Genomic DNA, 23,029 nt, shown 5'->3' with positions numbered 1-23,029 from the left:
GTATAACATATGTGGGTAAGTATCAAACTCCTGTGAGTTTGATATATTCAATGTACTCTGTGATAATTACCCACATATTTTATCTACTCGTAATTATTGTAAAATAATTAAAGCTTCCTAAGCATAGGAAACGAAAAATTTTCAAAAAATTCGAAAAGAGAAAATAAGAAGAAAACTAAAACGGAGACTGGTGGGGAAAGTGGTACGAATTCATCTGAAACTATAAGTAAGAGGCAGTGTTGGGCAGAGCCGTAAACCTTCATCTTATGCGTTCGCGCGCGTGTTATAAAGATTTACCATTTGTGAAGGAACCCGCATATCGGCATAACGCATTATATATTTGCATAAAACTGTGATGTTTGTGTGTGCGGTTCTCAATTAAAAAGTGCAAGGTGATTGTTTTGATAAGGTAAGGCTAATTTAATTAGTTATTAATGAATAAAATTAATTAATTTATACAAAAATAAGACGTCAATTTACTTTCTTTAACTTTTTTAACCGTTCAAAGAAATATTTCAAGAACGTTCGTTGTATTTAAACATCGAAAAAAGCAAAAAGCTTTTTTCAAAAGAATAGGCAATAGAAGAAAATTTCAAAATTCAAAATATTGAAATTTAAAAAAAAACAGAACACAAAGTAAGTTTGAAATGAGTAGAGAATAAAATCAATTGGGCTTTCTCCGATAAAAAATATTTAATCATCTATCATTATCTGGTGACGATGTTTTAATTTTAGTTAGGTCTAGGTCTTTTAGTTACGTGCCTAGTTAGGTATAAATTCAAGTCTAAATTTCAAACTTATATTTGTAGCTTTAACAGCAGTTACATAGCTTTAACTTTTTGAAAAATATGACTTATTTAAAGTAACATACAACACAAGTCTATTCGTTTATATTATTTACTTGCGATATGCATAAAAAGATGACAGTTTAAATAGGTATTACATTCAGCCGCACACAATTTCTAGATTTGCGACAGCGGAGTCAATTTCTCTTTGCATTTTCTATGTTTATGAACGAAAGTTTTATCTCTAAAGTTATCTCTCGTCTTATTTCAGTACTAGCTGATGTCCGTGACTTTGTCTGCGTGGATTTAATTTTTAAAATCCCGTGGGAACTCTTTGATTTTCCGGGATAAAAGTAGCCTATCTATCCAGATCTTTAACTATACTTATGCAAAATCACACCGATTCGTTACTCCGTTGCAATTCGATTGAAGAACAAACCAACATCAACAGCTTATCATCAATCATCCACGGCAGAATCGGCTTGATTGACCCTTATCTGAATGACCTGAAGTTTTACTTAGTTGATTAAAAATGTTGTTCATCCGTGAGATCTTCAATCAAATGTTAACTTAAGTGACGTCTTATATCCCTGAGGATTTAGAACACTTATTAAAAAGATTTTATGCATGACTTCAAGCACTATGCATGAGGTAAAAAATGAAGAAACGCCGGTTAGGTGCGAGTTCGTTATATAATTGCTGTAACAACTGAAATGCAAGGCCATGACTACAATATCAATAGATTTCCAATGTTCACGATATTGCGTAGGTTATACCTTCATGATAGGTGAGTCATTAGAGATATTTTAATCTCGTACTAGCTTTTGTCGGCGACTTTGCCCGCTTGATATATTCATAGCCTATATCACTCGAGGATAATGTAGCTATCTATAAGTGAAAGAATTTCTAAAATCGCGTCATTAGTTTCAGAGACTCCCTACAATAACAAGTGTAAATTAAAAATTTATAACACCCCGACAAGTGAAGCTTACAGTAACTAGAAAAGAGCTGATAACTTTCAAACGGCTGAACCGATTTTCTTGGATTTAGCTAAGAACACTCTCGATGAAGCCACCTTTCAAACAAAAAAAAAAACTAAATTAAAATCGGTTCATTCGTTTAGGCGCTACGATGCCACAGACAGATACACAGTTACACACGTCAAAGGCATAACACCCCTCTGTTTATTGTTAAAAAGTAAATCATTTTACCTCTTTATAATATTAGTATAGACTAGTGGCAACTATGTATTATAATTGATAACTGAATGAATGTAATGGATAGATTATTGGGTAATTATTACCCACGTGGAATCAGGAAGTAAGTTTGGAATTTTTAGGGTGCCGTACGTTCGAAAAAAAAAACAGAACCCTTATAGAATAACTCGTGTGTCTGGCTGTCTGCCTGACCACAGTTAATTTGCTCCGAATCTACTGAACCTACTAAATTGAATGGTACACGTAGAAATTTTTGTAAGCAAAACACAGACGCGTAACGTAATTAAACGATTTTTAAGTATGGGAGTCAGCTTTGCGGGTAAATTAGAAAATTAAAAAAGTTTTTAAACTTTTTTTTTGTTTTTCTTTTTCGTCTGGCTTTACACATTTTTCACATTTGTGACATAGCTATTAAATAGAAGGGCTTGTTGTGAGGGTCTAGTTTATTTTATTTTTTTAATTTTAAAATAAACGATTCTAAATTCATTTCAGAAAATTGATATGACAATTGGCCATTTCCCCTATCTCCAAAGCTACTTAGCGAAAAATTTTGAAAAAATGTAAAAATAGTTTGTTACATAATATGTTGCACAGGAAAACGTATAAGAAGTCTGTACTCTGTGTTTCTTAAATGAAAATAACATGGAAATCTCTCGTCTCAATATTGTGCATACAAACTTACTATAACATCGAACGGAGCCCTCTCCACGTGAATAATTAATTCCACTCGCTCTGCCTGGTTTTTCAAAATACGACCATAATTAACATTAATTATTATTATTATCATTTATAAAACAACAAGGTAGGGACTTCAGCTGCATTAGTCGGCCTAGGCACGCTAATCTGAGAAACTAGGTACTGTAAGGGTTTTCATCTGATAAACGTTGAAAATTAGCCGAACTACTTTCGTATGATGTAAATTGTCAATGAAGTCGGCAAAATCCAGCCACTTGAAAGCATTTCTGATATAATATTATGTAGTGTGGAATTGCTTCTCATTTTAATTGAATTTTAAAAATCTTCTAAGATTAAATCACAATACTTAGATACCTACTCAAAAATATAATTTAGAACGAAAATCTGTGGGTGTTTAAATACTTTGCCAACCTGTGCGAAGCCGGGACGTGTCGGCTATCATTACTGGCGAGTTATCTCTAGAATATATTTTCTTTGTTGCTAATTATTCTAAAACCTTGAAACCTAATTTGGCGCGTAATCTTAAGATGAATTTTGTCTCGTTGCTCTAACAAAACCGGTCAAGTGCGAGTCGGGCTCGCACACGAAGGATTCCGTACCATCGTACTAGAAATAACACTTTTTAATTTATTTTGTAACGCAATGCAACCCCAAAATTAACGGTTATCAAATTTTCTCTTTAGGTAGGTAACTTCTTGTGCTATAAGACATTGAAAACCTGCCTTTCATGATGGTAGGTCAACGGGAAGTAACCCTATAGATTATGATTCCTTTAAGGCGTCATGACACAACAGACAGACAGACAACCTTACAGACAGACAGTGATCCTTAAGGGTTGATTTTTGTTTCTGTAGCTAAGGAATCCTAAAAAGGGCTAGAATTAAGCTAGGCAGTAGGTATGTCACAATATCGACCTAAGAAACGAAGGTCGATGTAACCAGAAACTATCAATGAAGATGTGACCACAGAACTGCGAGCAACATTAAGCACTGCACGAATAGTTTCTACACTACGACAAACAGTCTTTGAGCCTTGCTATGTAAATATTATATTGTTTTCACAACTCGTTACAAATGGGACACCGCTTTAAGGGCCATTTCTACCTCTAATTCATTTTTTTTCTATATACCAGCTTTTTTAGCCTTTAGGAGGACCTGTGGATGATGGACACGGGGCGGTCCGTCGTTCACAGTATGGTCCTCGGGGTGGTTGGCGTGCTGTGGTTCCGGTATGCCTCTTACGGTGTTTGGGGACACGCAGTATGGGTCTACTGCGGCTGACATCGGCTGGTAGAGAAACAACGATGGTGTTTTCGGTCCCTTGTACTTCGTCGTCAGCAGTGGGATGGAACTTCACGACGTTTTTAGTCGGTAGAAGTTCGAAATAACCACTTTGCTTTCCCGTGGCCGGTGGTATCCATGATGGATTTTCCTCATGATAAAAAAGGAAAGATGTTAAGAGGGCGGAGGCTTATGCATTACTTAACAACGTTATTACATAAGACTTTGAACTTTGTTTTTTTAAGTTTTTATCTGATAGGCTACTTATACACAAGTTTTCGCGGCTTAGACTTTTAATACACAGTATGGGTGTACTATTTCATAGTAAGTCATGCTCCATAAATTCTAGTCATCATGTTTAACATTTCGAATTGATAAGTAAAAGATGATAAAGCACTTTCTAAACCGTTCGACATTCATACTAATACTGGTTGGCATGGATATAGCTTATTTAACTAAATCATTATTAGATAGACCATCCGCTGTTAAAAAGAAAATTGGTCTAATAGTGGTGAAAACTGGTTAAGTGCCAGTCGGACTCACACACGAAGGGTTCATGTGTGATACAATCGTACAAGATATACTTACCCAACACTTTTATGTAGAACACTGCAAGTTAATGACTGACTGTGCCATCTATCTATACTTATATGATTTAGTAAAAAAAATTCGTAATACATTTTATTTGTGAAATATCCAAAAATTCACTTTTTATGTTTTTTTCCATACTTGTGCTATAAGACCTACCAACCTGCTGAATTTCATGATTCTAGATCAACGGGAAGTACCCTATAGGTTTTCTTGAGAGGCACGATAGACGGACAGAAGAGACAGCCAACAAAGTAATCCTATAAGGGTTCCTTTTTAGGAATGGAACCCCAAACCAGCTAATATAATGTCTGCAGGTTTTATAATTTTATTACTATCATCTATTTAACATAAAAAGTTAACATAAAAAAATATATATTTACTAATTTTATCATACTTAAGTAAATTGAGACAAAATAAATGATTGAATAATGTTTACTATTTTTTTTGGATAGTCGTGTAAAAAAGCTAAAAACCATTTTTAATTTTTTTACAGTACTACCCAAAAAAATAGTCAACATTATTCAATCATTTCACCTACCTACCTACTTAGTTGTGCAAATATCAAAACTATTTTTGCAACGGCTGTATAGAGTCGTGTTTGAGGTACAAAAGCATTTTTAGAATTGTAGGTACCTAACCGTTACAGGGTCGCGGCTTGAGGTTTAGCACTTTGATCGTACTAAGGTTCTAAACTCTGCAGTGGTTTTAATACTTAGATAATATAATAATAATATTTTAATATTGAAATACAAGTAAAGTAAACGATTTGCCTATTTATTATTTTGTCCTTTTCTTAATAACAATGTTATTGTTGAAATTGATCCAATAAACTCATTACGAGATTTTCCATCAATAGGACTAGCAAGAGATTTGCACCGTCCAAAGGCTGAATATTTCCTCGATACAGGATCGCGATATGGCGTTTCGCGTGATAAGTGGCGTCGAATATAATATAACCCCGCGTAAGTAAAATTGATAATAGTTTTGGGTAGGTAAACAAACAGGAGTTGCTTAAATCATGCAGTTCTGGTATCCAAACCAAACAAATAATGTTAGGTGGAGGAAGGAACCGGGAATTCTCTGATTCATACGGGCTGGAGTGCGGGGTGAGGCAGGGAGGGTGGACGTCACCGAAACTGTTCAGCCTGTATGTGAACGGGATCATACTCAGCAGCAAGCCAATAGGGTGTTGAATGGACAGCGTTCGTGTAAACAACTTTAGTTATGCTGACGATAATATGGTGTTGCTGGGTCCCACGGCGGGCTGTTCACGACCTATCACATATACTTCTAGGTCATTTCCGCTTTTTAGTCATTGGGTGTTATACCTAGGTTAATAGGTTTAGGTTTGCAGCAATGACATCTTTCATTTTTAACCCCCGACCCAAAAAGAGGGGTGTTATAAGTTTGACGTGTGTATCTGTGTATCTGTCTGTGGCATCGTAGCGCCTAAACGAATGAACCGATTTTAATTTAGTTTTTTTTGTTTGAAAGGTGGCTTGATCGAGAGTGTTCTTAGCTATAATCTAAAAAAATTGGTTCAGCCGTTTAAGAGTTATCAGCTCTTTTCTAGTTTTCTTGTAGAAAAGAAGGTTAGTTAACCGTTAGGTTCATAATATTATGTCAATAAACAAATTTCAAGCTGTCAAGATGGACGTTGCCTAAATACATAATTATTTATTTGAAAAATAATGTTTTGGAAAACTCAAATACTTTGGATCGTCGGGGGTGTTATAAATTTTTAATTTACACTTGTAGGTACTGAGCTGAAGATAGTATAGGACCACCTGGCATGATGGTTATTTTCAAGCTATGGAATCAATGGTGGGCGAGTCTGAATCGCACTTGACCGGTTTTTAACCGACCTCAAAAAAAAGGAGAAGGTTCTCACTTCTCAATTCGTTGTGTTGTTGTTTTTACAAGCAGGCATACTGACGGCATGCATTGGTAAATACAAAATACTTATTCAAACGTCTTTGTATTGTAGAATTCGTTTTATGACGGAGTTTATTTGGGACAACCAAGTTGTAAAACGAAAACAAAGTCTAATCTTAAACGACGCAGCTATCTAATCAATGATTAGGAATAACGATTGTGGAATATTTATGGTTACTTTACGTTTAAGCCATTTAAATACGGTGGTTGTATTGCAATGATAATGATTTAAAGTGGACGAAATCACGGGCTTTATATTTGTATAATTATAATTCATACTAATATTTTAAAGAGGCAAAGTTTGTAAAGGAATTTGGATGTAGGATCTTCGAAAATACTTACCCGATTTCAAAAATTCTTTCATTGAGTAAAAGTTAAATAATAAACGAGTAGGTAGGTACAGGCTGTATAAGTTGTAATAATATGTAACGCGGGCAAAAGGTAATGTAAAAAACCGGCCAAGTGCAAGTCGGACTCACACAAGAAGGGTTCCGTACCATCGTATAAGAAATAACTTTTAATTTTTTTTTTAAATTTTCACGGCTACCATTTTGAAACTTTTAGTATTTGCTGTTATAGCGGCAATAGAAATCACATTATGTGAAAACTTCAACTCTCTACCTATTGCGGTTCACGAGATACAGCACGCTGACAGACAGATGGAAGACGGACGGACGGCCGAAGAGCGGAGTCTAAGGCTGAGATCTATAGAGCGCACTTTGACTTTGCTCAGACTTAAGACACTGTTAAAACGAGACAGCGCTATATCGCTCCCATAAATCTCTCTCGTTTTAACTGAAACTTAAGTCTAAGCAAAGTCAAAGTGCGGTCTATAGATTTCAACCTTAGTAATCGGGATCCTATTACTTCTTTCTTTACCCTGGGGCACTTCGGGTACAGAACCCTAAAAGTAGGTAGGTACGTATTGGAAATGCCGATTGAAGACGTCATCCGCATATTTATTAAATTTTCAACTACGGCTTATAGTCTGAGTCCTACATACCTACTGAACAAGATAAAGTTGAAAACTAAAACCCGACTGCGATCGTCTTAATAAACGCTGAAATATTATATTAAAATAGTTTTTCTGTCACTTGGTATATTTTAATGTTGTAGTATATTTATATTTATGAACTCGGTCGGTCGAACTATTTATTCATTTGACACCCCACTCGATAAAATAGCAAAAAAAAATTTTTGGAGACCCCCACTTTTTTCATGTAACATCCGTTAGGTCAATTTTTTTCGTATAAAATGTAGCTTATGTCACCTGGACCTTTATGACGAATCGATTGACACCTCATTCATCAAAATCGGCCCAGTAGTTTAGGCGCTACGGTGGAACACACAGAATCTGGATACAAACATACACACATACATACACACATACATACACACATACATACATACATAGACTGCTTAATTCCTTTTGGTTTTGCCGCAGTCGGCTAAAAAGCATACATGGAATGCAGAAACTTTTCTTTTTCACCCGACTGCGGCGAAGCCCAAAGGAGGGTTATTGCAAGTAGGTCAAATAGAAAGTGGAAGCTTAACTTGGCTTAATTACTTATTTGACTTTTACTCTCTTATACTGTAGACTTTTGATTTTCATTCAGTGAAATCATAATGCCAGTCAGATAGATGAAATTGCCCAGGGTTACTTTTGTGATTGATTTACAACTACGGAACTTTAAAAATCAAAACCTAACTGGAAAGATAATTGTAGGTGTAAATTTTATTAAGTACCTACTTTGTATCGTTAAATTACACTTTCCCTTTGTAACTTACAAACGATTTTCTATTTATAAAATAAGCCTCCTACTAAGGAACCCTAAATTATGACAGCAATAAAATAATTTAGGGTTCCTTAGTAGGATTTTCGTATCTGTGGCTGACAGGTGGTCCCAATTAATGAATGTAAGCTCAAGATAAAATTATTACCAGCTTTTCAGTTTTACAACAAAAAAAACGTAATCTACGACTTACGAGTACTTATGTACTTATACTTATACTTATGTATAATTTGCTTCACTGTGTTGTTAATTTTTCACGCTAAGTACATGCGGCATATTAATTTATGTTAATTCTGCAAATTCGAATCTTTCTACGTTAAAGATACGCAAAACGTCCACACAGACGGTCGTGCTTTACATCGATACAATAATTTATTTGCATTACAAGACACACAGCGCGATTTAATAACATACTAGGATAAAGAGGACTTTTTCGTCTGTGTTGGTATTGGCTGGCGGGCGTGCTCTGCCTTTTTGCAGTGTTTTTTTTTTGTTAGAACCATATGGGGTGGTCTGTGTTTAGAACTGACTGGAAAGCGCTCTAAAGAGGTGCCTTGCGTGTGTCGGCGAGCGCCGGCACAGACGGGGACCATACATGTATAGTTTAACTAACTTGTTACAAATAACTAAAAACTTGACATTGGCTAATCTTTGTAAAGCCAGACGAAAGAGAAAAAAAAGGATGAAGAAGTTGCTAGGTAATTTTGTTAAATATCTTTATTTATTTTTACTGGACAATAATATATAAACGGAACCCTGTAATTATGCGTGCCCGACACACGCTTGACCTGCTTTTTAATAGCAAGTGTTAACATCAAGTGTTAATTCTTAGCGGATCTTGTATGAGTTTTTACGAACTGCAGATAAGCGAAAGCGTTGTTATTCTTAGAGATATTAACTGTAAATAGTCACGGTGAATTTTTCTTTTCGTATCTTCGTAAAGGCTATCCCACACTTACGAGTATAAACATTTTGAGCATCACATTTGAATGCGGTAGCGTGTTGTACTCAAGGTAAACCAAACATAATTATTATTACCTACAGCCAATTCTATTAAAAAGTGTTGTATAAGCTATACTAATATTGTAGTACAGTTGTTGCAGTCAATTCATTTAGACTTTGGTTCCGTCAAACGTCTAAGCGGACTATAAGCATTCCAAGGCCGCGAGTGTACCGCAAGTGCAAGCTGTGTACAGGTTCAACCCCTGCCGGTTCCACAAAGATATTACTTATCTATTAAAAATTTGTAAGCCATTTTACATTTTTCTGTAACGCGAACAACCTGGAAATTTGCTAAATTAATGTGATCAACAAGGGAAAGTAAATTGGAGAAAAATACACAAAAATGCGAAACGAACGCAAGTGTCCAAGTCTGCTTAGTGAAATAGCACTTTATCCGTCATTCTGACAATAATTACTTAGTAGAAAATAACAATATACATTAGCTGATATTGTCTACCTACTTAAACAATAAATAATAATCAATACAATAACATAATAACGAAAAGAAAATAGTGTGCATATACAGGAAAAGTTTCTACTTGATTTCTGTCTGGGGTGAATCACTATTTTAAAAATAGGTCGGTATTGCCAAATACTGCACATGCACATGAGTGTGTCCGAAGCATTACTTGTTGCCAACGGCGATTTACGATCTTCAGTAAAGTCAGTGCCGTGGAGGAGAAAGTGCTATTGAATCGACGCAAACTGACGCTCCTCACTTGAGGTCAAGCGCAGAACAGGTTTTGATATTTTACTTTTCTTTCAGAGGAAGTAAAAGTAACGCGGCTTAACTTTGCAAAAACACTCTTTGTTTTAAAGGCCACGTGAAGATAAACAACGGTGTATAGAAGTAATGTTGCATTGACATCGATCCGACAAGATAATTGCTATGCCTTATTGTTGTCGTTATCTTCAATGAATGGTCGTCATTTATTGTTGAAAAAATTCTCCCATCAATTTCGTGTGCGTATAATTAACACACATATTCATGGAAAATGGACATAGGTGTATATAACTTTACCCTAATTCCGGAAAAACAATGCGTTTCCACCGAATTTTTCAGAACCTAGGTATTTTTTTACCATCCACTCGGATAAATTCATTGGCACAATTGGCTTAGGGTCTATTTCACAGCCACCAGGTAATCTTTATCTCAAATCGACAGATCCCCAATACAAAAACTGTTATAACGTCAAAATCCGTTAGATGAAGTTTATTAGGTATCTGGAGGTTGTTAAACAGGCCCTTAATCTGCTTAGGGCACATTAGTGGAAAGTCAAGTAGATTCAAAATGTTTCAAAGTAATCAGCATATTATCATCTTCACTATACCACATGAGTAGATATTCTGTGACTATACTATACAGTACAATAGCCGTAATCGAGCCCCAGACCACATGAGTAGCCAGATCTCATAGATCGGCGTCGATATTAGTTTCTAGAATAATATGTCTGCAAAATTTCATAGACTTTGGATGCTTAATATTCAAATGAAATTGGAACTATGTTTGTATGGAGCGAGTGACGGAGAGACCCCTCTTAACGGCATGTAACGCGACATTAGGTATCGCCTTTAGTAGGTATATTATGACACCTCTCTGTTTGAAAGCCCTTGTACTTCTTTCAATGACATAAGAAAAGCTTTCTCTTACTGTATACTCAACATCATTATTAACACACACCTACCAGTACAGGCCACGGTATTCCTTCGCCTGAATCCAGCGGCTTCCTGCGACTCGTTTGATGTTGTTTATCAATCTAGGGTCTTCTAACGCTGCGCTTTCCGGTGCGAGCTCGTTATTCTAGCATCTTGGGACCCCAAGATTGGGGTCTTGGGTCTATCAGTTTTTCGAAATGTACCCTGCGCATTGCCACTACAATTTCGCAACCCTATCGCACCATGCTTTGCAACCATAGCAGGGTGCTATGCTTGAAGTTTCTCTATGTGATCAAATGAGATATTAGGAGATCCGTAGGGGAACCACTAACCATACCGACATAGCTCAACGGGTTGCAAATATATAATTATTTCCTATAAGCTCAACATATTATCAGTTATCAAAATAATTACTTGTGTCAAGATTTGTCTACAAATAACTTTATTGAACATGGTGCGTAAAAAGTAAGCTATTTGGAACAATAAGTACCTAATAGAAAAATTAACGAAATTGTTCACCAGCTAAATGATATTTATTTCAGTTCTACCGATAAACTAAGAATGTAAATTAATAGTATCTGCTGGTCGATCATGTCAAAGGCGGTTATTAGTTCAGTCAGCAATAGTAGACGTTCTAGAGACGAACATATGTTTTATCCGGAAAATCAAAGAGTTTACACGGCATATTTAAAAACCTAAACCACGAGGACAAAGTTGCAGGCATAATAATTGTACCTAACTCAGATACCTATTATAATAATATAATAATTGGCGTTGATTCTGATGTTTTTCTCTCAACTAAATTTAGAGTATCTGCATCTTTTTATTTTTAATATTGCTAAAAAAGGGCGGAAAATGAATTGTAAATTTGAATTGTACTATACATACCACGATAATATTTATAGAAATGTCGATATACGTACTCGTTATTTTGAACACAACATCTTAAAAAATTGAAAACTAAAACCCGATTGAGAAACTCCTCCTTTTTGAAGTCGGTTAAAAATTGGCCCAGTAGTTTAGGCGCTACGATGGAACACACAGGATCTGGATAAAAACATACATACATTTCCTCCTAAAATCATAACTCTTCCTTTTGGCTTTGCCGTAGTTGGGTAAAAAATAGGATTGAGGACATTATTCGGCATTTAAGCGAGATTTCTCTTACAGTCACTACGACTAAACTAAGAACACAAAAGAAAATCCTAAAGATAACGACAGAACTTTCTACATATTATCGTGACTCAGGCAGAAACATCAAAAATATTCTTTAAACATCATAAATAGCGGTTACATTCAAATGCAAATTTGCGGCTTGTGATCATTCATAGTCATCAATTATATAGTGAGTGTAAAATCTACAATGCGTCGTACGTCTTTTTATTAACCCTCGACCCAAAAAGAGGGGTGTTATAAGTTTGACGTGTGTATCTGTGTATCTGTCTGTGGCATCGTAGCGCCTAAACGAATGAACCGATTTTAATTAAGTTTTTTTTGTTTGAAAGGTGGCTTGATCGAGAGTGTTCTTAGCTATCATACAAGAAAATCGGTTCAGCCGTTTGAAAGTTATCAGCTTTTTTCTAGTTACTGTAACCTTCACTTGTCGGGGGTGTTATAAATTTACTTTATTAGGTAATTTACACTTGTAACACGACAGATGTAGGTATCTACTATCTATACATAATTATAGGTGCTTATTTTAAGTGCAAATAATATGTAGCTAACTAATAAGCTGTTATAAGTGTACTTGAATAGATCAAAAGTCATTCTTTGACCAATTTACTAAGAAGTTGATTCTCTTTCGGAAGTTCTCAGTGAAGATAGTTTACACTTCATGCACAGATATTTGCCCATCGTACATATGCCGAATTTAAGGTTTTTTAAAGCCATATTAGCCATAAACATAAATGGTAAATTTTCGTATTTGTACCTATTAGGAAAACTTACCTCAATTTATAAATTTGAAAAATACACATAAAAATACCTATATAGGGCCCTAGGTACAGGACCCGTGAGTGGTAAAGACGGCCCTATGGCCTTCACACTTATATACTCGTAAACGTTTTCCGTTTAAAGTTATTTATACATAATGATAAGATTATAATGTAGAAGTATTATAATTGAACTCCTATTAAATATAATTTATCTTCATGATTTTGCAGAAAAAAGAAAACTTAGCGTGTATTATGACGGCGGCAGCTTTCCTGAGCGAGGATGAAAAGCCAGAGAAAAAATATATAGAACATACATCTACATACATTTCACAAGGCAAAAGGAGAGACTATGAGTAAGTATTATTTATATTTTAAATAATTTTATTGTAGTTATTTATGTAGCACCGGCAGTGTGTTGAAGATGTCGAGGCGAAAATAGCACCGGAGCCGCAGACAAGGGTTTCAAATAGCGTTCAGAGTTACATTTTCAATGCGCACGTATGCTACGAACAGTTACAGCTTTGCAACGTTTTTTTTTGCAACTATGGTGGAATACACAGAATCTGATACATAGACTGGTAAAATCATAACCCTTCCTTTTGGTTTTGCCGTAGTAGGGTAAAAAAGACTGCTACGTAAGACCAAATTATTATAGTTGTTTTTGAAAATTCGCACGTATTTTATGGATAGCTCAAAACTACTTATTGTAGTTACCCGTTTTTAGGGTTCCGTACCTCAAAAGGTAAAAAGGAACCCCTATGGGACCTCTTCATTTTCTATCTGTATGTCTTTCTGTCAAGAAAAAAAGATGCAAGGTAGGTATCTACATTCTACTTACACATTCCTATACGCCGAACTCAACCGAACGTTTATAATTATACATACAGAGTCTAACGATGTATTATAAAAGAGACTATATTAAATTATAAAAATCTGTTTTTTACAATTTCAGGTGGCAAATAGTATGGAGAAACGTGCTAGCTTTTATTTACCTTCATGCGGCGACTTTTTACGGCTTCTATCTGATATTCGTAGGCAAAACGAAAATATTGACAATAATTTTTGGTAAGTCAATCAACTTTCTTCCTCTTTATACCTAGTACCTATCAAACGGTAAATATTGTCTTCATTAGTTATATCTACTAATATAATATGATAATAAGTACCTTTTCATAAACTACATTCTACGGAAACTAGGAAATTCATGAAGAAATTCATTAAGTTCCGATCTTTTTGTCGTTGTTCCAAGTTGAGCCAAGCTTGAGTTTCAAATTGGGTCAATCTTCAGTAACACTGTATAATTTTATAATACCTAAGTAGGTACCTACTACTACTAAAATAAGCTAACCAAGAGCACTTAAAACAAAAATTTCTCAATTTTTTTTGATACAAAGCTTTATAGAAAAAAGATTTCTCATTTTAAGTTTCTTTTCATAGACGCTTTTGGGAACACATGCCAAAAGTAAAACTCGGCACCATTAACTGGACGATGATATTGTCGGTGGACTCATTGCTCACACCACATGCTTTTTTAAAGATATTGTATAATGTTATTTGTTGTCCATAGCGCTAGTATTTTCGGCCATGTCGGCGATGGGGGTGACAGCAGGCGCGCACCGGCTTTGGGCGCATCGGGCGTACAAGGCGCGCTGGCCGCTGAGGCTGTTCCTCGCTCTCCTGCAGACCATGGCGTTTCAGAACCACATCTATGAGTGGGTTCGCGACCACAGGTAAATGCGAACATTTATGGCATTAGTTATCCAATAAGCTCGTATACTCGGCAATATCCATTCCTCCTCCTCCTCTAGATTTTTCGCTTCGGAGATAAGCGCCGAAGCGAAAAATCTAGAAGGACTCAAGTTGATAAAAAATTATGTAAATAGGAGATCATTCCCACGACTTCATGGGTTTAAGTTTTTAAAGCTCCTATAGGAACTCTTTGATTTGAGATGAGATAATACTCGTAAGTAACCAATGTTTGTGTCTCTAGGAAGCAAGCTATCTGTGTATCTTTCGTTCAAATCAGTTAAACTGATGGGCCGTGAAAAGGTAACAGACAGACAAACACTTTCGCAATTATTTGAATGGATTACAGGAAAAATAAAAGGGATTTGTTTTGGAGGCGGTGGATTAAATTATTTATACAAGTTTCTTTTCAAGATAGGACGGAATCTTTTAAGTGCACGAGTTTAAAAGTAATTAACGTAACTATTTTTTTATTTCAGGGTGCATCACAAATTTACAGAAACTGACGCGGATCCACACAATGCAAAGAGAGGGTTTTTCTTCTCGCACATGGGATGGCTGATGGTGAGGAAACATAAGGAGGTCTTCGAGAAAGGTGCTTCCGTAGACATGTCGGACCTCGAAAAGGATCCTATCGTAATGTTTCAGAAAAAGTAAGCATATATATGTTTATTAATCTTTAACTATAGAGGTTATATGTAGAACGTTAGCAAACGCATTTTTGCTAACGTTCTTAAAAAACCTGTTTGAAAAAATATATAAATATATAGCAAATAAAACATCTGACTGACGCAAGAGGTCAACGAACGTTGCGTAGTTAGGTGCTACGGGATCAATGCCACGTCGCATTCACCCCGAGTTTTGCGAGCTTTGCATTGCGAGTCTGAAAAATACTAAATCACTTAAACTACAAAATAAGGCAACTTGTCTGTTAAGGTTGGATTGTATTTAGGTAGTATAATAATAACGCTAAGTTTTTACTAGGGTTCTGTTTTACACCCTGTATTTAACTGTCGTGAATTGTGGTACTACATAAATTGGAAAAATACGAAGTTTCTAGAACTAAAATGTCAATTAAGTACCAAAAAAATGTTTAGATCCCAAATGAATTTTAAAGGGTTCACTTTGTAAAAAAATATTATCTTTCATCTTCATACAAGAAAGTATGAAACCATTAGGTATTCATAATGTGAGAGCTCGATTCGCACAATGATAATAAGTTTGGCATACTTATTATCATTGTGCATTAAAATTTTGCAAGCTCGATACGGGTAGGTAAAGTTTAATTCCGCTGCTGCAAATTAGCTAGGGTGTGCTGTATGTCACGTAGGCACAAAACATACCTCGAGTAAGATACTTACACAGTAGATACAAACTTTCTCGTTCGTCAGCAAGTCCATGGAGCTTTAATGATTGAAAAACCGGTCAAGTGCAAGTCCGACTCGCACATGAAAGATTCCGTATTATCGTACAAAAAATACTAATATGAACTCTTTTTTTGTGGTGTAATCAATTCACGGATTTCGGTTTTTTGTGCTATAAGACATATACCTGCATGATTCTATGTCAACGGGAAGCACCCCCTGTTTCTTACAGACATGACAGGCAGACAGCAAAGTGGGTTCCTGTTTTCCTTTTGAGATACGGAACCCTAAAAACTACAATTTTAGATGTAGAATTTTGGGTCCGTTATCTTGTGAAGGGGCATCAGTGATAGTGGTTAAGAATTAAGATGTCCGCCTTCTAATCGGGAGGTCGGGGGTTATATCCCGGGCACCCCTAACTTTTCGAACTTATGTGCGTTTTAAGCAATTAAATATCACTTGCGCAAATATCGTGAGGGAACCTGCATTTTTGAGACTTAAAAAAAAAGAATATTAGCCATGCTAATCATGACTAATACTCCCCTTTCCCCTCCAATTAACCGTTAAGCTTATGCCAGGAGTGGGTACGACAATTTATAGTGCAACGGGTGGGGTTGGAACCGCCGACCTTTCGGAATTCAGTCCGCTCCTCAACCGTTGAGCTATTGAGGCTTAAAGTTCTTCATTGTTTACAGAACATACTTGGTAGTGATGCCGCTACTCTGCTTCATCTTCCCTGCGTGGATACCCGTCGCGCTTTGGAACGAGAACCCTTGGACCTCCTGGTACGTGGGCTCAATCCTGCGGTACACCATCTCGCTCCACTTCACCTGGCTCGTCAACTCTGCGGCGCATGTATGGGGCAATAGGCCTTATGACAAGTAAGTTTTACAACTCAGTACTTAAAATCACCTGCGGGGTGATCGATACTGAATTAAATGATAGCCATCGAGCTCGCATTTTGACATTGGTCGGTTTTTTTTTTGCTCTCTCGTCTGGCTTTACAAAGATTAGCCAATGTCAAGTTTGTAGTTATTTGTAACAAGTTTCTTGGTCGGTTCTACATTGCTGATCACTGAGTATTTCAAAGAAAACCTTCAATGGATTAAAAAACCGGCCAAGTGCGAGTCAGACTCGCGCACTGAGGGTTCCGTACTCGAGTATTTTTCCAACATTTTGCACGATAAATCAAAAACTATTATACATAAAAATAAATTAAAATCTGTAGTAGAATGTACAGGACGTGGTTTTCGATTCTTCTTACGATTAAACAACTGTCGGTGATCTACATAAAAAAAGCCTACATATGTACCGGCCCACATTCAAAAGTGCCTTTCTCCAATTAATACTTACCTATTGTGTGTCAGCTAGGTTTAATCATTATTAAACCAAGCGTTAATGCACATATTCGTAGAAAGAGTTGGTAGTTTGGGTGGGAAGGTATACCTACTTCATACATTGCGTGTGGTAGAGTCTTGTCTTTTATTCAGATACAATATAAGTAATGATAGCCATTCAACTTCAATAATAATTTTGTGTCAATGACAATGACTAGTACAACAATACTTGGACAATACGACAAACGCATTAGGTACACGCATACATTCGTGTTACATGTCTCAAAACATGGACTTGTCTTCGAATTAGGTGAAAGTTATCTTCGCTCAGTGTTGCACACTACGAGTAGGTATAAACAGACCTACAGTTATTGCAACTCTTTAAAAATAAATAAAAGCTGAACACTGACTACTTAGTTTAGTTTCATGGCGCAGCTTTGAGTCGATGACCTTCCGGGCGCAGTGCTCAGCGCTGTGGTCTTATAAGTGGGACATCCCAGGTTCGATTTTAAGGCAGGGTCAATGCGGGAATTTGGATATTCGAATTGTCTCTGGTCTGGTCTAGAGGTAGGCTAGAAAACTGATAAGGCCCCCTTTAAAGTTAGCCCGCTTTCATCTTCGACTGCATTTGTGTAGGCGTGAAACTTATTTTTTTAAATAAAACTAGCGATCAAACGAGCATTACCGCCACCGTACCGCTCCGTACCGTTCCGTACCATCGTAGAAGATGATAACACTAAGATAAACTTTTAATGTTTTTAATTTGCATGGCAGCCATTTTGTAATTTGACATCTTGGTGTAGGTGTGATTATTTGTTTTTATAAAGACAATATCAACTCTCTACCTATTACGGTTCATGAGCTAAAGCCCGCTGACAGACAGACGGACGGAGAACAGAGGCTTAGTAATAGCGTCCCATTGGCACCTCAAGGATCAGGGTCCTTAAAAGCGATTCATCATCCAGAAAACATCAAATTGTGAACGAGCCGTTACAATTACAATTTTATTGAAACTGTAATTCAGGACTGAAATTCCCGTTTATTAGTTTCGTGCTCTAATTAAAATCTAAATGGCACTGTAGCGGACAGCTCGTTTACTTTGCGAGCTTGTTATTGAACCGAAAATGTAACCATTTTGTAGACAAGCTGATTGCAATGTTAGCTTTAAATTATTAGCTGTAGTTGTTAGCATCGAATGAACTGAATCAGGTTAGAATAATTTTTCTTCTAGGTTAATGTTTATCATCAATTTAGTGACGAATTAAGTGGTCGGATTTAATGCGCTCTCTGTAACTCAGAGAAAGCAGTGACTTAGTTTACTATCACTTGTAAAATAAAATAAAAGTGAAATCTTTTTTAATGTACCTACACCAAAAGGAGGGTAATGTTATGTGGGTATATAGTATTCGTTTTGAGGACCGCACTGGCGCAATGGCGGATGGCCTAAGTTTGGTTCCCTTCGGTTTGGTTCTCATTCGGAATCGATTTCGCAGCTCGTATGTATGCTTATAAGCGCGTAGGTACCTACGCTTGTAAGAGATGTGCGTATGGCAGAAGGTGCGAGTAGATATTATGTAACACGTACAACGTGAGGTTGAATTATGTATTAATAAAATTGATTGTCTGTAAAGTCGGTTTACTGACGATAGTTGAACGTGACAACAAAGGCCGATTGTGCTTCTTTGTCGCTCGTTCCGCGCTCTCGCTTGCACTTCAAGCCTTACATGGAACGCCTCAGAGCGAGGTAACGCCGCATGAGTCATGTTTTTTCGTGCGTGCAGCCGGCTCTATCGAATTATAAGACGTTGTCACGTCAAAAAAATTGGTTGTCTGTAAAGTCGGTTTACTGACGATAGTTGAACGTGACAACAAAGGCCGATTGTGCTTCTTTGTCGCTCGTTCCGCGCTCTCGCTTGCACTTCAAGCCTTACATGGAACGACTCATGCGGCGTTACCTCAGAGCGAGGTAACGCCGCATGAGTCATGTTTTTTTGTGCGTGCAGCCGGCTCTATCGAATTATAAGACGTTGTCACGTCAAAAAATGCTAAATCTGATACTGCTCTAAAACAGCGATTATTTAGGCAACTACTCAAAGTTGCTAACATTCAGGTGCTAACCTTATTTGGAAATGGTAGACCACGATCCATAGTCATACTCGTAATCGAGATCAATAGCCAGTGATTCAGAAAACGAGGGATCTTATTTTTTTTTTGCTATTTCAGATACATAGGCGCCACAGACAACAAAGCTGTTGCGATATGCGCGTTCGGCGAGGGATGGCACAACTACCACCACGTGTTCCCATGGGATTACAAGGCAGCTGAACTTGGCAACTATAGTACAAATGTATCGACAGCATTGATTGACTTCGCCGCTAAATATGGTAGGTACCTCATATAATATATTCTATATAGCTACAATCTATACCAATGTGCTAATATTATAAATGCGAATGTGTGTCTGTCTGTCTGCTACCTTTTCACAGCCTACCCCCTTAACTGATGTGTGACGAAAGGTAAAGAGATAGCTTGCATCTCGCAAACGGCATACTTAGCTTACTTTTTCCCCGGAAGACCTAAGATTCCCTGAAGAATTCTGAATAAAAAATGCCTCTACTAGATTATATTTGCATACAAGTGCGATTGTGTTAGTATGTTTGTCGTTTAGTAGTTTATAAGAGTCTAATCAGGACGAAATCTGAGCACCCCGACTCCACGCAGTCTCGTCTATCTTACCCCTAAATAAGTTTTTATAAAGCGCGAAGCCATTCGCTTCGTCACCCCTTCATTCAGCTTTACCTAATCGACCTACGGTCCGCTACGGAGATCACCAGCTCGCTTCGCTTGCCACCTCCCGCCTTCGCTGCATAGGCTCGCTTTATTCAGGACCGCCTGTGCGAGTCTTCTGGCACAGCCCATTGAAAAAAACTTAACCTAAATCATATCATCATCACCATCAATATCATCATCATCGTCGTAATCATCATCAGTAAAAAAAGAACACAAATGATGAGGATCATTGGTATAAACGCGATGTTAGACAAAATATGCTTTATACCTACCTAACGATTTAATTTAAAATTTTGTATTCCAGGTTTAGCGTACGATCTCAAAACAGTTTCCCTTGAAATGATACGCAAAAGGGTGGCAAGGACAGGGGACGGATCTCACCCCTCAAGCAAGAAAATTGAAGAGAGTAACGAAGACCACCATCACCCTGAAAACCCCGTGTGGGGCTGGGATGACAAAGACTTAACAGAAGAAGAGAGAAAGCTAGCTGAAATTGTTCATAAACTAAAGTAGAATAAGATACTTCGTTACTTTTTTATCATAAAATGTGTTAATAATTAAATATGTAATCTATCTAATAGTAGCTATAATAGCAGACTGAGCTTTACTGATCAGCTAGGCTAGCATAACGCTACATTCCGGATCATCAGATTTGCATCAACCAATGGCTATAATGACTAGTAACTACGAACGATATTTACCTAACGGCCGAAACTATTGATAGTAAATAATAAAATCAATCCTATCTGTAATCTGTTGATAAGCTAGCAATGGTCTTTTTTGACAAATAACAATGTTGCTATGTAACTTGTCGACAGATTACAGATAAAGCGACTGGTAATGACTAGTAGAGTATATAGGTACACTACAGTTAACGATTAACTTTCAAAGGCCCAATGGAAAGAAATGACTTATATTATATTGGATAAACTATTTTGTATTTTATTTATTAAAGTGTTTTATCTACACTTCCAAGATTCCGAAGTGAATAGTTAATACCCAACATTCCGTAAACTATTTAATAAAATTATTATAAAATAGATTGCAGATGGTATTGCAAATATAGTTTTGGCCGTTAGTAAATATTGAGAGCTTGATTCGAGTCAATGCCCTCAGAATGCCGTCGGATAGCAGGTTGATACTTTATTTAAAAAAAAAAACAAAGAAAAAGGTGTGTAAAGAAAAGTGTCATCCTAATTCACCCTCTAAAATGTCATGCTCCATATTAGTTCGTGTTTTCCTTTATGCATTTTCTTTTATTAGATACACTAATTGTTTAATGTATATCTAAAGCACTAGCTAGATACACTAGTTGTTAGAATACTTACCTATACTTGTGTTACTATCGGTGCCTATAAAATTACTTGTCTCAAGCTTGCCTACCTATAATATTCATAGGCACCTACTTATTTGATCTATTTTATTTACTTAGGTACCTGCTCGTATTCGTACTTCTTGCACAAAATTAATCTTAGTAGGAACTTTTTCTTTCCTTTCGACTGATAATTATAATATTTAATTTTATTCTTAAATTCTAATAAATTATTTATTATTAGTAGATATAAAACTCTGATCAAAACTTTGGTTACTTATTTTATTAACCGTCTAGGTAAAACTAACCAAAGTTTTTTGAACAAACTTGGATTAAGTATAGATAAGAACCTTTTATAATTCTATGGTTAATTCTACGCTTACATAAGTTTGACCCTATTTTTTCCTTCTTACTCACTTGTGATCTTTCTGAGTGCGCAAGTTACAATTTTCATTATTATGTAAGTACAAAATATATTTTCATCATTTTATAATATTTAGACTAAACAATTTCTGGACAAAATTGATGTAAAAGTTTCTAAAACTCGTCGGCAACCACGTGTGATAATGTTTAAGTAAAAAGTAACAATTGTATACGTCTAAAAAGAATTATCATTATTTTTTAACGTTTTGTTAGATATTATTAAATTTTTATCTACGTGGGAGCCATCTAGCTTTTTCATTAAAACTAGGTCTGAGGTCTGTGCAATTCAATATACCTCTGGGGTGTACAAAAATACCATAAGTACTTCTCGGTGTGTTTTAACTTTGAAACATATGAAGAAACGTTCTAAACTAACGAGAATTTATTCATGTATTTAGAATTCATTCCAGTTCATTAACTTGAAATTGCTGGTGAAGTACTAATATTAACCACCCCGTCTTGAAATTTTTGAAAATCCTTACTTAAATCCTTACTTACGAAAATAATGCAAAATGAAGCAGTTTAGCTGTTTCTTTGTTTATATCATGCTACTCAATCAGTTTTAATCACTTTGTAGGTATAGATTTTATACAAGTGGCGAAAAAAGTGATCGCACACTACTGTATTCATCACTCGCTCCAAACCACAATGCGTTTTTCAGTACTACTTACTTACCCACTGAAAAATTTAAAATGGAATTGTCAATTGTCTTCAATAATTCTACGGTCTGGGATTGGTCAGATTGATTTTCGAAAATTCCTAGGTTCCTACCCTTTGCACTATTGTCGTAAGTACTTTCAAGCTTTGGACGAATTTTCCTTCGAGATTCTCGCATAATATGTTTTACCTACGTTTGATTGGAGGGGATAATATAAGTTTAGTGATGTCCACAAGTTTAATTAATATAAAAACACACTGAAAATGCTGAAGTTATTGTGATGACATCATCACCCCGCGGGCTATATTGTTGACGTCATTTGGATTTTCAGAATTAAAGCGTTGCTTTTTGCAAAGTGCAGCTTGTGGTGTAATGTGCGATCGCATACCTATATAGATTTTTTATAATATGCGCTTGGTGAAAATGATTTTTTATTTTTCATTTCACCATCATATTATTTACAAATATTCTAGTATTGTTAATTAAATATAATGTGATAGTACTTAGTAA

At 36.1% G+C, this 23,029-nt stretch overlaps 1 protein-coding gene across 1 annotated transcript; it reads left to right on the top strand.

The window, feature by feature from the left end:
* Positions 1 to 132: 132 nt before the first annotated feature.
* Positions 133 to 22,460, top strand: LOC123869559 (acyl-CoA Delta-9 desaturase-like). Its single transcript, XM_045912542.1, has 8 exons — positions 133 to 409; positions 13,118 to 13,242; positions 13,842 to 13,954; positions 14,457 to 14,619; positions 15,115 to 15,288; positions 16,695 to 16,880; positions 19,560 to 19,720; positions 20,431 to 22,460. Exons 2-8 carry the CDS (start codon positions 13,142 to 13,144, stop codon positions 20,637 to 20,639), a joined length of 1,107 nt encoding a protein of 368 aa, XP_045768498.1. The 5' UTR covers positions 133 to 409; positions 13,118 to 13,141; the 3' UTR covers positions 20,640 to 22,460.
* The last annotated feature ends 569 nt before the right edge of the window (positions 22,461 to 23,029 follow it).

This window comes from Maniola jurtina, chromosome 11 (assembly GCF_905333055.1).
Source record: "Maniola jurtina chromosome 11, ilManJurt1.1, whole genome shotgun sequence".
NCBI classification, from domain to species: Eukaryota; Metazoa; Arthropoda; class Insecta; order Lepidoptera; family Nymphalidae; genus Maniola; species Maniola jurtina.
This window is presented reverse-complemented; position numbering and strand designations above follow the sequence as displayed.